At 49.2% G+C, this 19,923-nt stretch overlaps 1 protein-coding gene across 1 annotated transcript in view; it reads left to right on the plus strand.

Annotated features, from left to right (window-relative positions):
- The window catches only part of ITGA9 (integrin subunit alpha 9), a 310,689-nt gene extending 294,945 nt beyond the window's left edge, over positions 1-15,744 (plus strand). Inside the window, exon 28 of the mRNA XM_072940989.1 lies at positions 11,210-15,744. Within this exon, the coding sequence (XP_072797090.1) occupies positions 11,210-11,308 (99 nt within the window). The 3' untranslated portion in view covers positions 11,309-15,744. The remainder of the gene's footprint in view (positions 1-11,209) is intronic.
- The last annotated feature ends 4,179 nt before the right edge of the window (positions 15,745-19,923 follow it).

Raw genomic sequence — 19,923 nt, forward strand, 5'->3', positions numbered from 1 at the left:
AGAAGACCCTAGTAATGGAGAGGGGCCACGAGTCCAGGGAGCTGCCTGGGTAGCTTTGTCGGAAGTTCCCCCAGCATCACGGAGGTTCGTCTGTAGATGCCCCAGCGGGTGGATTCACCCTGCCTCCTTCAGCAGGAACACCTGCTCCTCCTTGGTGTCTTGCCTCTTGCCACTTTCTCAGGGAGAAAGGGTGTCCTCATCCTCAAGTCCAGGATGGTTTCTTTGGCTTGCGCTCTGCTCTCAGACACTTGGGGTTCTTGACTTTGGGGCCGCTGTGTTCATCAGTAATGGTTTCAGAGTCATTATCTGAGGAAGGTCTGTCTCTTCCACTGGGCAGTAACGTGCCAGGTGAGTGAGGTCCTGTCTGTTCGTGTTTCCACCATGTCCCCAGCTCCTAGAGCAGCACCAAGGACTGCAGCTGGGACTTTCTGACACCAGGTCCCTGCTTTTCCAGTGTTCCAGGTTTCAGCGGCTGGTGGACACAGCCTCTTACATGATTATGGATGGGTGCTTTAAATGCAAATAATCCATTTCTTTGGGATTCAAAAAAATGTGTATTTATTGATCAAACATAGAAACATATCAGTAAGAAAAAAGTTACCAAATACTTGGGAGTCCCCATCGCAGCATCCCCATGAAGAGCCCAGTGTTGTGTCTTCTTTTTGTCTACATGATAGAGACCCGGCATTCTCCTAGTGTCTACCTATCTTTGAGTAGGATGTTTAATAGTAAGATAACTCGATATATTTTCAGATGCAGGACCTCTGAAATCAAAGCAACAGGTTCAGTTATTAACATGGGAAGAGTATTATAAATATACTTCCGAGTATTCAAGACGTCTAGAAATGCAGGAAAAGCAGTGTTTTTTTGCTGTACATTTTTTCAGATTGACAGTTGGACTGATGGCTTTCAATTTAGAGATGCTTCCCCTGAAAGAAGTGTTTAGAGGTTAAAGAAAAACTATGTTGAGCATATTACTTGAAAATAAGTTTATCTTCGGTCTCCGTGAGTTTTGAACATCCCGTGTACTATTTTGCAGACTGTCTTTCCCTGAACACAAAATCATGAGCATCTTTCCGCGTTGTTAAAAACCCACGTCCAGCCCTGCCTTAAGGCTGCACGGGTCTGCAGATTACTTATCCAGTCCTCAGACATTGGGGTATAGATGGCTCCTGGTTTCACACTTCTTTTAACAGTGCCCCAGTGAGTGTGCTCGGAGCCAGATATTTGCACAAATCCTCCATTATGTTTTTAAGACGAAACCTTAGAAATAGAATTACCGAGTCAAAAGAAATGCATCTTGCTTTTTATTACATATTTCCAGTTGCTCTCTAGAAAGGTTACACCGATTCACCCTCCCACGAGCAGGTATCAGAAGTGCCCATTTTCCTGTGTATTTGCCAGGAGCGGATATTACCTTTAAAAAAAAAAAAAACCTTCCCATTTGTTGTTTGTTTAATCTGCATGGCCAGATAGATTCTTAATTCTCCCTTTTCTCTAAATCCACCTCCTTCCTGCTGAGGCCTCTGGTCTGTGGGTAGAGAACAAAGCCAGCTCAGTGTTTGGGATCTGAAAAGACAGTAAGGGCTTTGGGTGTGTGTGTGTGTGTGTGTGTGTGTGTGTGTGTGTGTGTGAGTGAGTGTGACTTCCTTCTGCCTTTGTACGACCTTTTGAGATGAGAGGAAATGCAGTCCTCCGTGGCTGAGTGCATGGGACCACACAGGGACACAGAGTGGGGACCCCTACCCCATCTCATGGATTGTGTCCCCTCCCTCTCACTCCCTCACTTGGCTCTGCTACTCAGGAGTGTGCCCTGTCCAGTCCTGAGCACACGCTTCTACCTCCTTCTACCTGCCATGTGCTTTGCTTTGGTTCTTTTGTGTTTGTTTAAAGAACATGGTTGCGAGGGGGGTGGTTATGAGGTAAGTAGCCAGCACCCTGAGGTCACCCAGCTGTGTGTGATCCAAAGAGCCAGACTTCACCCTCTACCATGGACTGGCCATGAGCGCAGAGTGGTGGCAGTCCAGGGGCCTTAACCAGACTAGGTCACCATAACTGGTGTGGAAGGAAGGGTCTAGAACAGTTCTGAGGAAGCTGGCGAGTGACTCTGTGTGGGTCAGTATTTGATTTCAAGAGCAGTATTTTATTTCAACTTAATTTATTGAACACTTGCTTAGAACCAAACACAGGGCTAGATGCCTGGATGCCGCAGTGATTGTGACTCTGCCTTGAACAGGGCACAGTGGTAGATGAGGGCATGGGCTTTGCAGGCTGACAGCTGTGAACTGAAACTGGGACCCTGGCTCTCACACTTGCCAGCTGTGTGGCCTTGGGAGAGTTGCTTACCCTCTCTGACCCTCAGTTCCCTCCTCTGTAAAACGGAGATCCTGACATCTAACTTGAGGTGTAGAGGTAACGTAGGCAAAGTGCTTAGCGTAGAAGCCCCCAGTAATAGCCAGAGGACATTTCACAAATGAGGTGTCATGCAGTTCTGACCTTGGCTTTGGTTTGAGTTTTCTAGGCGGGGCAGGGCAGATGGTTATTCCATGCATAGGGGAGAGAAGGTGAGAAAATGAGCAGGGTTTATGGGGAGGAGCATGTGTCACGGGAGGGCAGTCAGGGGCATGTGATGAGATTATCTGCTGGGTTGTGACCACCCCGCTGACCAGGAGAAGGGGGCGCCTGGGTCTGAAAGCAGAGCAGTGGCCTGACCAGATCTGCTTCGGGAGAGGGATCTGGGGACAGGGTCGGGGTGAAGGGAGTCACCATGGGCGGATGTGGGCAGGTTAGAACAGGCAAGATCCGATGACCGGTTGGACTTGAGGGGCCAGAAAGAAAAAAGTGGCAATCTCTCATGCTTTTAGCTTAGACAGTGGATGGTTTCCCTTCAGCAGGGTAAGGAGGGCAGGGTTGAAGTCGTTTCGGAAGAAGAGGAGGCTGTTGGGCTTCCTGAGTGTGTACTGCCTACAGGAGACGAGCGGGGCTTGACTTGCTCCCAGCCACCCTCACCTGTTCCCTCACTGGCCTGGGAAGCTCCCCCTTCGGTGTCCAGGGCTGAACAGACTTTCCTCGGGTATCACAGAGGCATTTTTTCCAATTTCAAAAAAACAGAAATTCATTGACAGCCACTTCAAAGTGAGAGAGAATGTGAACATGAGAGAGGAATCTAAGGCTGCAAGTGTACTCAGATCCCCAAAAAAATACGGCTGTGCACCCAGACCCGGAAAGACTCCAGAGACCCAGGCCGCCATCCTCCCTCCTGGCCTCGCTCCCGCAGCCCCTCCCTCTGCTCCTCTGCACACACACGTCATCCTCCCCTGACGACAGACCGCTTTCTCCACACTTCCCTACGCACAGGAGGAAGGGGTTGTCCCCAGCCCCTCCAAACTTATATCGCAGTGACCTCTAGCCGCAGACATAGACTGATCCGCCACCTCTGAATCCCAATTCTACTAGCCTGGGAGAGAGACTCTGTTTGGCTCAGCTCAAGTCAAACGTCCACAACAGTGGCAAGAGGCCGGGAGGTGGCAGGGAGGTCTCAGAAAAGGAGACTAGGCAGGAACCCCAAAGGCATTCACTGCGGCAGAGTTTCATGGTTGTCGGTGGTGCTGTTGGCTCCGTTATAGGCTTTTGTATCGTACTCGGTAGCTTTCTCTGCCCAACAAATGGCCTCCAAGTTGAGTTACCTTACATCTTACGAATGTGTGGGTCAGGAATTCAGCAAGGGTCTGGCTGGGTGATTCTGCTCCACGTGACACCGAGTGGTGTCACACGGTGACATTTACCCAGTGACCGGACTGATCCGCCTCACTTCACAAGACAACTTTATTCACATGCCTGGCCCCTTGGATGGAGGTGGCTGGGAGGCTGGACCCTCAGTGTGGCCTCTTGCTCTCCTTGTAGACCCGGGTCCTCTCCATGTGGCCCTTCTAGCAGAGCGTGCTGATGTTCACACTGTGGCTTTGGCTCTGGGAGAGCATGGTGAGGGCTGCCAGTTCTCCGAAAGGCTGGCCCGGGGCTGGCGTGGCATCGTCCCCTGTCCTCTGTGGGTCAGAGCTGTCACGTGCCAGTCCAGATTCAAGAGACAGGAAATAGACCCTGCCTCCCAGTGGGAGGAGCAGTAAAGAGTTTAGTCATCTCTTACCTGCCCCAAACATGATGTTCAGAAATGTGGGCAAAATTTGTCTTTTCTGTAAAAGTCACTATGACAAGGGACGATTCGCCTAATGGGAAGTTTTGTTGTTGTTTTAAAGTAGGTGAAACCTCATCTCTCTTCCATCGTGTCATAGATAAAATTATAACTGAGCTCCTTGGAGGGGAAAAAAAAGTGAACCTTGGCACATTCACCAGAGTGGGCAGTTCTGCTCAGGCAGAGCGACAGTGTGGCAGTGAGCTTGGCAGAGGAAGTTTCTTTTGGAAAAACATTTTTTTTTCCTTAAGGGACTAACTAAATATAATGACTTTATAGGACATTGAAAAGGGCAGATGAAATGTAGGATTATTTTGAAGATCTCCATATCCCTAAGACTTCAGCTGCAGACCCCTTGTCAACTCGGACTCCTATGTCTATAACGTAAGAGAGACACATTATGTGTAGAGGTCTCATATCCCCTGGACAGTCCAGAGCACTGAGATCTGTTGATTAATGGGCTTAATACTTGAGTTAGGTGGGAGGTCTAGTTGGTTCTAGGTTATTACCGCATTTCACGTATCCTTCCCTCCGGTCCTTTCAAGGGGAAAGGCCACTGCGTGGTACCCAGTGCCACTGCTGACCAGGAAACACTTCTCTGGGGCCTTCGACAGGCAGTGTTCAAGTCCTCTTCTCTATCTAGGGCCACATCTCTTGAAGTCCCCTTTGGTGTAGCTCCTCTCACTGCTACCTATGGTTACTTAACATCACCTTGAGCTCATGAGCCCAAAATGGTTGTTCCCAAAAGCGCATCCCGTAAACACAAATCATGACACAGCATTGGAAACTGAACAGGGCAGCTGACCCAGGGGGGATAGATTTTTTTTTTGTGCCACCTGGGTGTGGGGTCAGCATGCTCTACACTTGCAAGCTGGCCGGGCCTTCCCTCAGCCGACATTATTGGCTTCCTGCTAGGGGGCTGGGTTAGGGGGACAGAGGGGAGCAAGAGCCCTCACTCGGTCTTGAAGACTCTGGGGAAAGCAGTGAAGTGACGGGAGATGGTGGCTGAGCCCAGCACACCCTGAGGGGTGAGCAGGGCTTGACTGGGGAAAGAGCTTGTGTCACCAGCTCCTGGCCCCTCTTTCATGTCACCATGTCACCGTGGTGCTACCAACACCCCACCCTCCCCTGCTCATCTCACCTAGACACCCCTCATAGCGTCGGTTGGCACATGCCCTCTCCAGAGTGGGACTGCAGGCTCCCTGCTTCTGGGCAGATCCTGGGGCCTTGCAGAAGGTCTGCCTGCTGGCATGTCAGGCACTCTCTCGTGCTGGGCGGCAGCAGGCCTTGGCTCTGGCACAAAATCCACAACAAGGGCCCCGAGCTCACCAGACCCTCCCTCAAATACTGAAATGGATCCTAATCAGCTCCCCTGGAGCCGGGACGTTAGCTGATCCTGGGAGCCACGATTTAAACTCCCTGTGTGAGGATCACGGGAGCCTGCCAAACCACGGCGCAGGAAGAAGACTTTGAAATGTGAAACTCTCTGAAGGGAGAAAAACCCAAATGAGTCCCCTCTCCTTGCCTTTCGCTCCTGCCTGGGTTGGAAACTGCTGGGCCTGGGGCCCCTTCAAGACGATCCTGCAGGCCTGTGGATAGGAGAGAGTTTAATGGCTCAGAGGTCGCTTGCCACTTACACCTTTAACAGGTGCCTTCAGCTCCTCAAGGAAGCCTTTGAGTCTCGCAGTAAGAGAGTGGAGGTGCTGGGAGGTTTCTCCTTCAGGAGGAAAAGGCTTATGTAGGGCCCCAGGCTTCTCTCTCCTGCTCTCTACCCCCATCCGCATTCCCTCGTGCAGTTTGCCAAAACACACAGGCCACCACTCAGTGAAGGAGAACTCTGCTTCTCCTCTACTGCTTTCAGCCCAGGAACCTTTCCCCTCTCTCCTGGGTGCCTCCTTGACAAGCTCAGACGGCTCAGAGCAAAGAGCAGTGTCCTTGCTTGGCCAGCCCTGTGAGCAGCCTCTTCCCCAAAGGCCGAGGACCCACTAGCCCTCCCCTCTCACAGGCTGGTAAAGAGGGGGGCCGTGGAGTGGATTTGCCACCCTCAGAAGGACCGTCTCGGACAGCCTGGGAGCCCGCTGCTCCCAGACCTGGCTGTGGGCTCATGGTTTTTATCAGAGAGCCTTACCTCTGACCTCAAACAAAAACACTTAGCAAAATAAATTTGGGAGATGGCTCAGAGAATGTGTAGGTTTGGCCGATCCTCCCTGGGGTCATCACCTTCCCTCCAACTGGACTGTCAGAGCCCATCCTTGCTTCTCCAGCAAAGAAAAAGAAAATGCACACACAATCACACACATGCACGCTCTTCGCGCTGTCTCAATTAAAACCATGTGCCAGAGACACTCTGTGGGGATTATTTATGTTTGGGAGTAAATATTGGGCTGACGTTGCGGTGTCGACATCTCAAGACAGAGACGTGCTATGTAAATAGTCAAGGAACTTGGAGGGACCTGTAAACAGGAGGTTCTAACTTAGTCCAAAGAAGGAGCGTGTCCAAGGCCCTTGGGATAGCTGCCCAGGAGGCCACCCCAAGGCCAGGAGGGGGTGGAGTTGTGCCGCTGCCCCTCACTCACCCCTGGGCGGCTGGGCAGGGGAGGCGGGTGCTGCAGGCCACGGACCCCAGAACCCAGTCAGTCCCCATTCCTGCCTGGGCCCCGGGCCTCTCACAGCAGCTCCCTCACTCGGGCTACTCAGGGCAAACCTGCTGTTTCCTTGGGAATTTTCTGGCAGCTTTTTGGACACAAGTTTACATCAGAAAGCTGTGAGCCTGTGAGGAGGGACCCACTCCGCTCCGGGAGCTGCCCTGCGGGGCTGCAGGCCCCTCTCAGGACCAGCACACGCAGGAAGCCAGAAAGCCCCCTGCTCCCTCAGCTCCAGTTTGGCTTGAGTCTCTCTTCCTGTAGGGTTTCCATGAGTGTTTCCTCTGCTCTTGACAGAACAGTTCCTTTTGCCCTTTGAGCGGCAAAGCAAGCCCTAGAAGGTTCCCGAAAAAGTACAGGAAAACGTGGACTCCATGGACTGGCCTGGAACCGAGGGGGGAGCTGCTGAGGGTCCAGCTTAACTCATCCCTGATCACTGCCCGGCTCCTTCGGTGTGGGCTCGGCTGGCTGAGAAGATGTAGGTTTGCCCAGCCTCTCCGGGTTTCGCCAGAGTGACCACGAGCGCCAGTGAGCGTGAGTGCAGGCCGGGGGGAGGCCCTGCTGCAGGAGAGGAGTGTCTTTGAAGTCTTGATTTCTCTTAGTGTTTCACAGTTAAGAATTCTTTATACTTTATCATATATCCGTATTTTAATATAAAAATCGGAAATTTAATTTTCCAAAAAGTCTTTGAGAAAAATGGACAGCGGGCAAGGACTCTGTGCCCCAGGCCTCCTTCGTGTGAGGGCTAGGTACACAGCCATACGCCCCACGGGCTGCAGCCCCAAGTTTGCCTTGGGGACCAATATAAAAAGCTTTCACTGTGTTTCAGGGCAGGAAGAGGTCTGAGAATGCCACGGGTCTGTTGGGCAGAGACAAAGACTGGGGGTTCAGAGCCAGGACAGGACTTGCCCTGTTGCCCTGGGGGAAGTTAGTTGGAGCGCGAGCAGTCCTCCAGGCTTCCTATGCAGCACCTCCCCCGTACAGCCCGTCTGAGCAGGGCCTGTGGCACTGGGCAGGCCTGGCGTGACACAGTTGTCTGGGGACCTTTGCCTGGTGCACCCAGAGTCTGGGCTTTGGGTTCTATGTCAGAAGCCAAAACCAGGCTCTAAACAACAGCGCAAAGGTGATATTCTCTTCTTCTGCAGTGCAATTAGTTTGATCATGTAGGAAACAGTATTAGGTTGACAGAGCCACCTCTAGACTATATGACACCTTTGTGGGAACTAATTAATGAACAGCGCCCCTTCCTCCAGGAGCTTTACTTCCATCCGTCGGAAAAGTCAGAAAATCTGGCTGATTATGTCAGAAAGAGATACTCGACTGCCACCTGCTGGAAAACAGTTGTAATAAATTTACAGGCCTATTATATCTGTGATGAGTGGCACCCACCCCCTCTTACGCAGTGCACAGCCTGCACTACTGTACCCAGCACTCCCAAGCCGTGAGAGTGGACTGTGTTTTAAAAAATGGTCTTTGGGCTCCAAAGAAGGAGGGCAAACATTAGTGGCAGCTTCAGCCTTCCATCAAAGAGACTACACACAGGTTGTGTTGGGGACCAGGCTCTCGAGACCCCACAGTGTTGGAGTGGGGAGTAGAGTTTGCAAGGCTCTTTCTAAAAGAAGCTCTACAGTTACTGCCAGCAGGGGATGTTTTCAAGACTAATGCTGACCCCACTCCACTTGAGAGAAAAGAGTTTGCATCTGGATGCCTGCAGGAGAGGACATGCCTTCACTTTGTGGGTAACAAGTAAAACACACATAACACTTGAGCTCCGGAGAGCGACCTGTAAGGGTAGTCCAGGTGCTATAAATCCTTGCTAGACTGCACACTCTCTTCTCGCGTCCTCCTGCTAGCACAGCTATGAGAAAGCTGAGCCAATTTTTTGTCCTCCTTAGAGATGAATAAGAAAAGTCTGTTCGGGGGGAAGAATATAGCTCGATGGGAGAGTTGCATGCTTAGCATGCACTAGGTCATGGGTTTGCTCTCCAGTACCTCCGTTAAATTAAAAAATAGTATTAAGTAAATAAACCTAATTACTTCCTGTCCAAAAAGTCTGTTTTCAGCAGGACCAGGCATAGGGATGCTCTTTCCCTGTCCCTGATGGGACTTGCTGCAAAGCCTCATGGTACAGGGCATGGACACAGGAGTATTTTTGCCATTTATCACTGGTGCTAAGTAGAGGTGAGATACTGAGCTCTGGAGATAAAAAGCACAAATCCTTAGGAATCCTGAGACAAATGTGAAGAATGATGAGGGAGCAGACACTTAAAATTCTGCCTGATTAGTGCCACATAGAGATACATTACTTCTCTGGACTTCAAGTGTGTAACCCAAAATTACGGAAACACTACACTCTCAGCAGGCAGAGTCCTGTGCTAAAGAATCTGTCCGCCACAACTTCACCTTTAAAGAAGGATATTTCAAGCAGTAACTTCTGAGTTAGATGTTTCTATTAAGTCTTGGGTTGCTTTCCTGGCCTTCTGTGGGTGTGCTTTGAGGACAGCAGCAACGACCTTTTCCTAATTATCCAGAGCATTCAGGCCAAGTCCCCTTTCCACATCCTTTGCAGAAGGGAGAAGGTGGCAGAGATTTAAGGAGAGAAAAGTGTATGTGTGGAGGTGTCAGAAAGTTGGGTTCTGACAGATGGGGTCTTAGACGGAGAAGAAACCTCCAGGAATGCTAGAAACTCAATGTCTGGGTACAAAACTGGCCTTGAGGATCAGCGCTAAGGACACAAGACTCTTGCCAGCTGTTGTAAGAAAGCTTCTCTCCCTCAACTGCCCCCACTGTCAGACTATACCACTTTCCCAACTCCTCTCAAAGGGAACTCTCAGGACTTCCTTGGCAATGTGGGTGGAGGTGACGAGCACTATCTTGGCAGCTCTCCTGACAGTCCACATCTTTGGCTGGGCCAGAAAACCTCCCGCGGCGGGTAGGAAGATGGTGCAGCAAGATTGTGGATACTGACCTCATGGTAACAGAGTGTGAGGACAAATGCAAAGACAAAGGAGTCTGACTTGCCCACAAGCCTGGGTTTGCTTGACGATTTGTTCAGGGCAGGTTTTATGTGTGCATCCCCCGTTGGCAGCAGGCTGCAGAGGTTGCTAGTCTCAAGGGTCTTCAACATGACTATGGGAATTACAGACTAATGACAGTGTGACACCACAAACCCGCAGCACAGCACACCTCCCAGCAGCGGGCCAAGTGTGCAGGTCTGTCTCAATTCCCCTATCCCAGGGGATCAAAATGAGGATTTGATGGCAAGCCATTTATTCTGGAAGTGATCTGAGGAAACACTGATAGGGAGCCAGGGAAGCCAGACAGGGCAGGGAAGGAAGCTAATAAAAGGTGTGTTACCAGTCTGGTTACGACTGCACTCACGTTCCACAGGAAGCACACACCTCAGGGGTTCACACCTGAGGAGAGAGGGAGCTGGGGTATTTGTACACCTACTCCAGTCAGTCATGTTTTAGGGCAACAGAGGCCACTAATGCTGGTTAGCACAAGACAAGAGATGCCAGGGCTCCCTGAGCATGGGAGAAAAGGGCAGCTTTGGACTACAAAAAGTTGCTTTTATATGGCAGAAACGCCAGCACTGACTGTGTGAGAAGAACTGGGAACTCATGTTACCGTGTGGGAAAAGCCTTAGATATCAGAAGGAGAGGTCTCTTCAGAACTAAGCTAAAGGAAACTGGCATCATGGATCAGGAGGCGATGCCAGTCCTAGGGGGGTGCACACTGCCAGCTGTATGCACGGCAGCCTGAGGGTCACAGGTCTGAGAGGAAGATCGAGAGGAGAGCAAGGGAGGCTGGAGAGCAAGGGAGGCTGCAGACCTGCAGACACTTGTAAACGCCTGTTGTGTGAGAGCAGCACGTCTCAGATTATCCCACAACGGCTTCTAACTCTGAGAATATTAGTAGATGTATCAAAAGCCAAATAAGCTCGGGAAACGTCCTGTTGCTGATTTTCTTAATCCTTCGCTGAGGGTTGATTTGGGCCTTTACTGTTCTGCTGTACATTACAAATCTCTTCTGGAACAAGTGTATCATTTCCAAACTTCTTCGGCCATGAAACCTCTTTTACTCCCAAATGCCTACAAACAGCTCAGTAACTAGTGTTCCCCAGCACACGGTTTGGGAAACACCCACCAGAAGCACGTTACGAGGAAGAAACGACTTACCATGAGCTAGCCGGCTGGAGGGGCCATGCCTTTTGAAAAGTGGCTCCACGTCATGCTTTTGCTCAATCAGTCTAATCTGAGGAGCCCTCCGAGCCTTCCCAGCGCTGTGAGTGTAGATCACACCAGGCTGCTTTGGAGTCCAGACCATCCATTGCTCGGCACCTCTAACCCGGCCTCTCCTCTTTCTGCCTTTTCAGATGGGCTTCTTTCGCAGAAGGTACAAAGAAATTATCGAAGCCGAGAAGAACCGGAAAGAGAATGAAGACAGTTGGGACTGGGTCCAGAAAAACCAGTGACCTGCCATCCCAGTCACGTGGCCCAATCGTCCGCCTGTCGTCCTGATCTTTGTATCTTCCATATTTGGAAGAAAGAATCTTCTCCAGATTTTTCGGAGGCCCCACTGACGCTGTTCTCGCCCTCACTCTCTCAAGCCCAGGTGCCAACCTGAGGCAGCCACCTCGGCCAGGTCACCTGACTGGAAACCACCACCACTACTGCCTTTGAAAGCTGAACTCTGAACTTGGGGAAGCAGGCTGCGGAGCCCGGCAGTATTTATGGATGCAACGTGCGTGGTCAACCCTCAGGGGAAAACTGTTACCTAAAAGTATTTTTATAAATATAAGCCTTTTATACTGATTATGTCTTTATATTTGTATCAATGTTTTATTATTTCTATTAAATGGTTATATAATTCACTCAAGCACTGATATCTGGCCTGAAATCTTGGAAATCCATGTACCTTCATGCAGATGTTAAGGGATAAAGATCTTACTGTACTTTGGAACTTGCTGTTAAAAGAGACTGGTGGATGAAATGATCTGAAGAAACCTTGTGCGATGAATCCACTGAGCGGGTGGTGCTGTAAATCAGCTGTGGCCGTGGCCGACTCCTAAGACATTTCAAGTCTTTCTTGCCCAGCGTCAAGCGTGAAGTATTGTGCTAAAGACCTATGGGTGTTTTCTTCATATGTACCTTTCATTGGAAGATTCCCAACAGGAATTTGGATGAAAAAACCTGATTCCTGAGGTCTGCTCTGCATCACCTTATACAGCAGACATCTCACCCTCCTTCTACTTGGATTTGGAGATGAAAGCTTGGAGTCATGCCAGCGGGTCATCTGGTAAACCTCAGAATGGCGTCCCAACTTGGACATCGTGCATCAGACTCCACACGCCACAAGGACTAAATCAGTGCCCACCAAGCAGAGACTTGTGTCTGAATGTTGGGATGTGTTGCCTTTTCATGGTAACTTGAGTCCAGAGGTCTCCATTTCCCCTGTCACTCTTCCTGTCCCCGTTAGTGGTAATTGCAAAGTCCTTCCCAGAGATGACCATTCAACCCATCTTATTTTTTTTAAATCATGTCTTAGGGGGGGTTCTTAAGAAGTAGACCCCGAGACAAGGATTTTCATGCAGTGACTTATTAAAGAAGTGTCCCCAGGGCAGTCAGTAAGGACATGAGGGAAGCAGGAAGGGTGGGGGAGGAAGCCAAGGAAGAGAGCCATGTCAGGGCAGGTCTCGTGGGAGGAAGCTTCAGCCTGATCCCGCAGGGGGAGCTCTGGAGGGTCAGTTGTCCCAGCCCATAGCAAGGTTGCTGACCTTTCACAGCCTTTGCACTCAGCGGAGCTACAAACCTTCTGCTTTCACTTCCTGCTGGCAAAATGGCCCCAGGATCTCAGGCGCAGTCCTCAAAAAGCGAGCTCACCCCCAGCCTGGGAGGCACACAAATGATGCAGAGGGATCTGGGCATGGCGCTGATATCCTGGCCTGTCCCTGTGCGTGTTCGTGCTGAGCGCTGGCCTTCGCTATCCAAGCTCTCTGTCTGACTGTGTTTATTACCAGGCACACAGCGCTGCCCAGATTTGAGTGCAGTGCGATTCTCTGAAAGGGCAAGGAGGTGATGGATGTAGCGTGCTCAGCACCGCGCCTGGCCGCCAGTGAACCCTCAATAACTCTAGCTGCTGTCACCACTGCTAGAAAACCATCTGGTGCGACAGAGAATGTGCCTAAGAGCAGGGACCGACAGAGTCCTTAGTGACTTATCCCAGCCTGCTCAAGCCCTGGGTACAAATGGAGGGCATTGGATGGGAATGAATCAAGAAATAAGACCAGGGGTCTTTCTTTTCGGGCTTTGTTAACTGCGAGCTAAAAATGTTGGGAGCCTGTGAACATTGGTGAAAAGACACAGAACTCGACTTCAGGGGAGACAGGTTTTTCTATTATGCATGCTTGGCTAATACTTGCAAACAGATCTGAAGTTTGGGCAAAATTACGAGGGTTCAGGGAGGTCGCGAACCTGGCAGGGAACACATGAGTCTTATCATTTCTTATGCAGTTGACTCTGAGATGGGAAAATACACGATGCATCCAGCTTTCCTTGCTGGTGAACGTGGAAATAGACGACAGCCAGAGGGGCAAGGGCATGAACTAGGCTGGTCTTAGAATGAAGTCAGGAATGTCCCTTCTCACAGAGGGATGGAGGCCAGGAGGTGACTACAGGCAGATGCAGGCCAAGAAGCCAGTTCTCAGAGTTCACTGATGAGCTCTGTCCTGAGCTGGGTTTTAGTCACTCATGCCACAGCTATCTGTGGGGCCGGGGCTGTGCACCAGGCTCTGTGCTAAGTGCCGGAGGTCCCCCAGGGAACACTACCAACACGTTTTGTTCCCGGGGGAAGCACACGTTCCCGCAGTCGAGCATAGAGCCCAGATTCTTTTACAAGCCCCCTTTGCAGCTTTTCCTTCGATGAACTCTTCTCGTGGTGTCATGTGGTCCTTCAGTAAATCGTTCAGGATTCTTAGGCGGTAGGCCTGGGGCAGCTCCATCAGTGGCTTTGGCCAAGTGCATGAATGGTCACTGAGCAGCCTCCTGCAAGGGGTGCAGACGCATGGGTGACAGTGTAGCAGGGTGACTGGCAGGCCCGCGGTTCCGCCAGCCAGAGGGGAAAGCCTCATTTGGAGACGGGCAGGCTCCACGGGCAGCCTCAGAGCTGGTGTCCGTTTGCTTCTGGGTGATTGTGAATGGTGGACACACACAAGTGTTCGCATACCCGGGAGATGACTAAGATGTCATAGGGCAGCTTTTAAGAAAATTGTGCTTGGCATCCCCTGGAGCAGTACCGGCGGCCCCTCTGGACCCTGTTTGGGGAAGGGTGGTACCTCTGCTTATCTCGTGATGCTGAGTAGCAGGCAGGGCTGCAGGGACTGGGAGTCACCAGTGAGCACACTGAGAGGTAGAGAAATCGAGCAGGTTGTCAGCACTCTCCCAGCTCAGGCAGCTCCGAAGGCCTCGACAGGCTCTCAGGGGGAGCAGACAGGATGGGTTGGTGTGTCTCTGTCACGTCTCCGGAAGGTTCTTTTAGAATTCCACAGTGAGTTCCAGTTTCCATCCTTCCTGCTTCTCTGGGCTCACTGTGGAATCCTGTACCTTTAAATCTGCTTCAGCTTTTAGTTGTGTATTTGCTAGGATTTTAAGCAACTGTCAGAAGGATTGAGGTGCTTTTTAAATATGAAAAAAGGACCTTTGTAGAAATGAAGTGAAATAATACCCCCTTTGCAAAAATGACTATCTTATGCTAAGTTTGCATGGGACTCAGGAGTTTGGAACATCCTCAGAGTGAGCCCTGGACCTGTCACAAAGAGGCCATGAGGGTTAGGAACGAGGGGACACCAGCAGGAGTGAGTAGGTCCAGTGACTTTATGGTGACTGACAGGCACATGTCCGGAATCACTTGCTACTGAGGTCACTGAGGCAATTCTTCAGGAAAATTCCATCAGCATCACCAAGCCCATCAGCATTCGGAAGTCTGGTGAGCTTTGTAGAAAATCCAATACAAAGTCCTCCTTCACCAAGTCATAGGCAGCCTTCAGCCCTGGAGCCAAAGACAAGGAGGTTAAAATAAAAAAAAAACCCAGCAGGCCTCCTGGAAACATCCAGGACCTGTTTCCAGTGTGGACGTGTGGTGGGCCCCTGAGGTGATACGATGTGTGCCGTGTGCTGCCTGTGGAACTGTAGCATAGTCGTTTTAAAAAGGTGGTTCACTTTTATGTTTGGGTAAGGCTTCGTGCCAGGTGAGTGCAGGTACACATGCGTTACACGGAAAACCTACGCCTGATGAAATGTACACCTGAGTCAGATCTCCCCAGATTCAGAGGCACTGCGAAGAATTGCTGTTTGGGAGAAATGGCCCTTTAGCAGATGAAAGGAAAATGTTCCAAGCATGCAGAGTTTTAGTCTATGCTTTTGTTTTGCTGTATAGAGCAATAATATCCATAGTGGACAATGTGTTCTGAAGCAAAGAATGGCTGAAGGGAGGAGACAGAGGCAGTTGGGCCAAAATGAACCTTGTAGAATGTCTTCTGGTTTTTCAGCACGTTAGGGAGATAATGAACAAATGTCCCACATGGTGCAATGCTTTAGAGCACAGTGACCTAGATTTCAGACTTCGTTAAGGTTTTGCGAAATTGTAATGTGCACGGTGTGACTGGCAGAGTGAGTTTAAAGGCTTTAAGAGTGAATTCATTGCATGGCAGGCACCCACGCGAACGTCACTTCTAGAACGTGACTCGTGCATCCTTGGACGTTTCTGTTGAGGAATTACGGTGGGAGGGGTATCCCTCTTCACGAAGTCACGTGTATTAAAGTTTATGCAGTCACTTCTAAATCACTTGCACTGTTTGGGAAATGCAGGTTTACAAAAATACGTGTTTGGAATAAAAAAAATGGCTGCAAATGATTCAGGAGTTTCGTCTAATTTCTTTGCTCACAAAGAACTTGAGCCTTTTTTAGGATGTTGGAGATGGGGTTTCTATGTAATAGACTATGAGCGTTCAAAGAGCACGTGCAGGTCCATCTAATTGTGTATGAACAACCCAGTCAATATGGCTGAACTGTCCCTGGTCTTTGGTCTCCATTTCCATCACCCCCGCCTTCTCTGGGCATCAGCCATCTGCCTCGGGCCACACCTGGGACCTTGGTCTTACGATGATGTGCCCAAATTAAATGGGGTGATTCCTCTTTGTTAGCAGACTGCTTCCACGTGCGTCTACCAGTCACGAAGCATTTTCCTGGAAGCCTTTTGGTGGCATCCTTACACATTTGTAAACATTGTGTTCTCTTAGATTTTTCATCTCCTCCATCTGTCTTGTTATGTCCCTCTTCTTGTCTCAAATTGTTGTTCATTTGTGTGTTTTTCCCTACAAGAGACCAACAAAGGTCTCCTATTTTATTGGTCTCTTCAAGAACAAGACTGTGGCTCTACCAATCGAATCTACTGGCTTTTGGGTTTCGTTTCATTAATTACTGCTTTTATACTTATTAAGACTTATTTTTACTCCCCTGTGGTTAAAATCCACATACATACATACCACAAAGTATACAAGGAGGTATGCAAAGATACCACGGGGTTAAAACGGTTGTCTTTAGGTAGGTGGGATTGGAAGTATTTTTGCTTTGTGTTTTGTTTCGTTTTTACTTGCCTGAATTTTAGTTTTCTACAGTGAGCATGTATTTCTTTTGTAATAATGAAACGGATGCAAATCATTTTTTAAATAAAGTCACATCTGGGAGAGTATGAATTGCTAAGCCAAGAGCGATCCCAGTTGTAGGTCTGGAAAGGAAGAGATTTGTTTGCAGCAAAGAGCACTGATCAGCCTGACACTTAGGACAAAGGCCCAGTGAGAAATTCCAAGCTTTTTAATTCCGGATGCTTCCAGGCTTAACCAGACCTGCCACCATCACTAATGCTAATTAAATACGCTTCTCCAGTGTTGCCCAGCCTGTTTCCGTAAGCCAGGAAAAGACCTTGACAAATCAGAGGAATCAAAAGATACAAAATTAAGAGGAAGAAAATGGCCAATTAGTAAAGTCTGCCTCCCCTTCAATTGGGAATTTTTCAGTCCACGGATTACCTCTGGTCCTTAATATCTGTCTGTTCATCAGGGTACTGTGCTTAGTAATGGAATTAGTGGGAGGGCTTAGGTACAGCTCTGTCTACACTATCAACCCCATTGGCAGCTGTCCGCCAGCAAAGTCCCCTGACCCTGAGATCATGTCCATTCATCCTATGTAACATCCAGCTCAAGTGGATGTGACAAGATATCGCCAGCTCTGCGCTGAAATCTGAGGCTGTGCTGTCTGGGGCTGCTGCCAGACCGCTGCTTTGCCTCAAAGTCTAGTCCAGATCATTGTGTACTTTATTTGATATGATTCTTCTATAATTGGAAAAATACCTAAAAATTAAAACATCTCAATAGAGATATTAGCACTCCTCCCCTTTGAAGACACCAAATAGATGAACAGCACGGGGCATTTTTCAAAGGAGCTTCAAGAAACTTTTCTTCTGAGAAACGACAGATTCGGTAAAAATGAAATCCTCTCCACTGTGACATCTATTCATCTATTAGTGAAGAGAATATTTGGCTCCATAGAATAGAAAAATCTAAAATAACAATGGTTTAAACATGCTGGAAGTCAGTCCCTCTCTCAAGTAAAAGACCAGATGTGGGCCATCAAGTTCTGGAATACAGCTTCATGGATGATCAGGATACCAGCTCCTATCTTGCTAGGCATGTGGCTTCCATCCTTAAAGTTACCTCGTGGTCCCAGATGGCTACCAGGGTACGAGCCATTGTGTCCACATTCCAAGCCAACAATAGAGGCTGGGGATAAAATGTCACATGCCCCCTCCCTTTTAACTAGCCTTCCCAGAAGTCCCATCCAACACTGGCCAGAAATTAGTCATATAAATGCACCCATCCACAAAGGAGGCTGGGGAATGGATTATTAAGGAATAAGAGGAGAATACATGTCAGAGGTGGCCATACCCACCTGTATAAGGTACTCAGAATATAACTGCCTTAAGTCCTAAACATGTACCCTTCAAATTCTTAAGTCTGACTGGATTTGAGCAAGAAGAACACCTTTATTTGGGGTCGGAATCTGGGGTACGCAGAGTTGGTTAATCATATTCATGTCCACACAAAGCCCTCTCTTGTTTTATGTTATTTTTCTCCTTTATCCTGCCTGCCTCCCCACCACCCCCACTCACTTCCCTCATTCTCCCAGAGGCACCAAGTCTAGTGAATTGAATACATGTCCTTAGAAAGATATGTACATAGTAGTATTTTGTGTGTTTCCCTTAAATGGTATGGAGCCTGAAAGCTCACGCTGTGTTCTAGTTTTTGAGGATGTGTTCATGTTGCTGTGTTACATTCTACCTTGTTTCCACCGCATTTTTACTTCTCCAGCCTCTCTGAAGGAGACCTTTGATAGTGTTCATCCTCCTGCTGCAAATGAACGTTCTCTCCCATGCCCCCTGGTGGACCTGAGCTAGAATCTCTCTTGGTACATATTACCTGTGTTACATGTTAAGGTGGTTACATTCTCGTTTTGCTAAGCACTGCCACATTCTCTCTAAAATGACAGCACGGTGGATGCACTCAGCAGCCGTGCATGTTCCTGCATCCTTGCCCAGCACAGAATCATCTGACTTTCTTGCCCATCTCATGTGTACAGTGTGGTACAGAGTTGAGTCTGAATGTGTTTGACAGCCAGACACATGCGTCTCTTCATGTTCTTATTGGTCGTCTGGGTTTCCTCTTCCAGAATCAGTCTCTCCTCCTTGAACACTCTCTCCATGTGATTTCCGGAATAACACACCCACAACCTCCCTGGCCACTTCTCAGCCTCCTTTGCTGGTTCCTGCTCTTCTTCCCAGCCTCTTGATGTTGGAGGAACCCAGAGCTCGGACCTTGGAACTCCTCTCCATCTGCCCTCCTTGGAGATCCCCACTCAGGCTCTTGGCTTTACAGGTCACCGCCAGGACCCAGACGTGTGCCTCCAGCCGCACCCTCTCCCCTGAATTCTAGGCTCACCTCTTTCTGTTTTCTACTTTCTGGGTTGTTGTTTTTTTTTTTCCCTGATGATTCTTATCCATGGTACCTTGTTTCATTGTGTGACTAGTGGGATTTTTTTGTTGCTTGGTTGATTTTTTTTTTGTCAGTCTGTATGGGTTTTTTGTTTGTTTGTTTGTTTGGTGTTCTTTTTTTTAACTACTAAGGGCTAATTTTCCTTGGGAAATTATTTGCAGTAATTCTTTGAGAGAGAGGATGAAATTGTGTCCCTATAGAGAGCGTTTGTTTTTGTCTCTGCCAAGCACCAGTCTGGGACCGTACGTTGGGGTCTTGTGGGTGACTCAGTGTTAAGGCCAGCATGTGGTCGTTACTTCTCAGCAGTGATATTTCCATCACCCCCTGCCCACCCTGTGCTCCGCTCAGCACGGAGGAAAGTCTCCCCGGTTGAGTACCGGTAGGAACGGAGTTTCCGTTTGTCTGACATTGAGCTGGTGGCCCTTTGGGCTCCCACATTATGGGTCCCGGAACCTTGCAAGGCCATGAAAACCAAACCCCAGCTTTGTCAGGTTGACAGCTGCTCAGGGCTGAAGTGACTACAGTCCTCCCCTTCCTCCCTGCTCTGCCACCTTGACTCAGACTTCGGCTTGATGCTTTCACACTCTGGCCGTCTCTTCAGTGCTTCTAGGAGCATGCTATTTGAGAGAGTTTATTCTTCGTTTTTAATATCTTGGTTGTTGTCAGAAGGCTCAGTCTACCCTTTTTCATGGACTGGGAGCCTGGATGTCTATTTTCTACGTATCTAACTTTCTCATCAGTTTGTGTGTGTGTGTGTGTGTGTGTGTGTGAGACATTATTATAAACATTTCCCAGCATACAGAAAAGTTACGAGTTTTGCTGTAAGTCCCTGGATGCTCAGCGTTTAGGTGTCGTCCATCAGCGTTTTACTATACTTGGTTTATCACAGATTCCTCTCTCTATCCCTTCACGTGTCTGATTTTTAGGCATCTCAGAGTAGCTTGCAGATATTAGGACGTGTTCCCCCATGTGTCAGTTGTTTTTTG

This window comes from Vicugna pacos, chromosome 17 (genome assembly GCF_048564905.1).
Source record: "Vicugna pacos chromosome 17, VicPac4, whole genome shotgun sequence".
NCBI lineage: Eukaryota > Metazoa > Chordata > Mammalia > Artiodactyla > Camelidae > Vicugna > Vicugna pacos.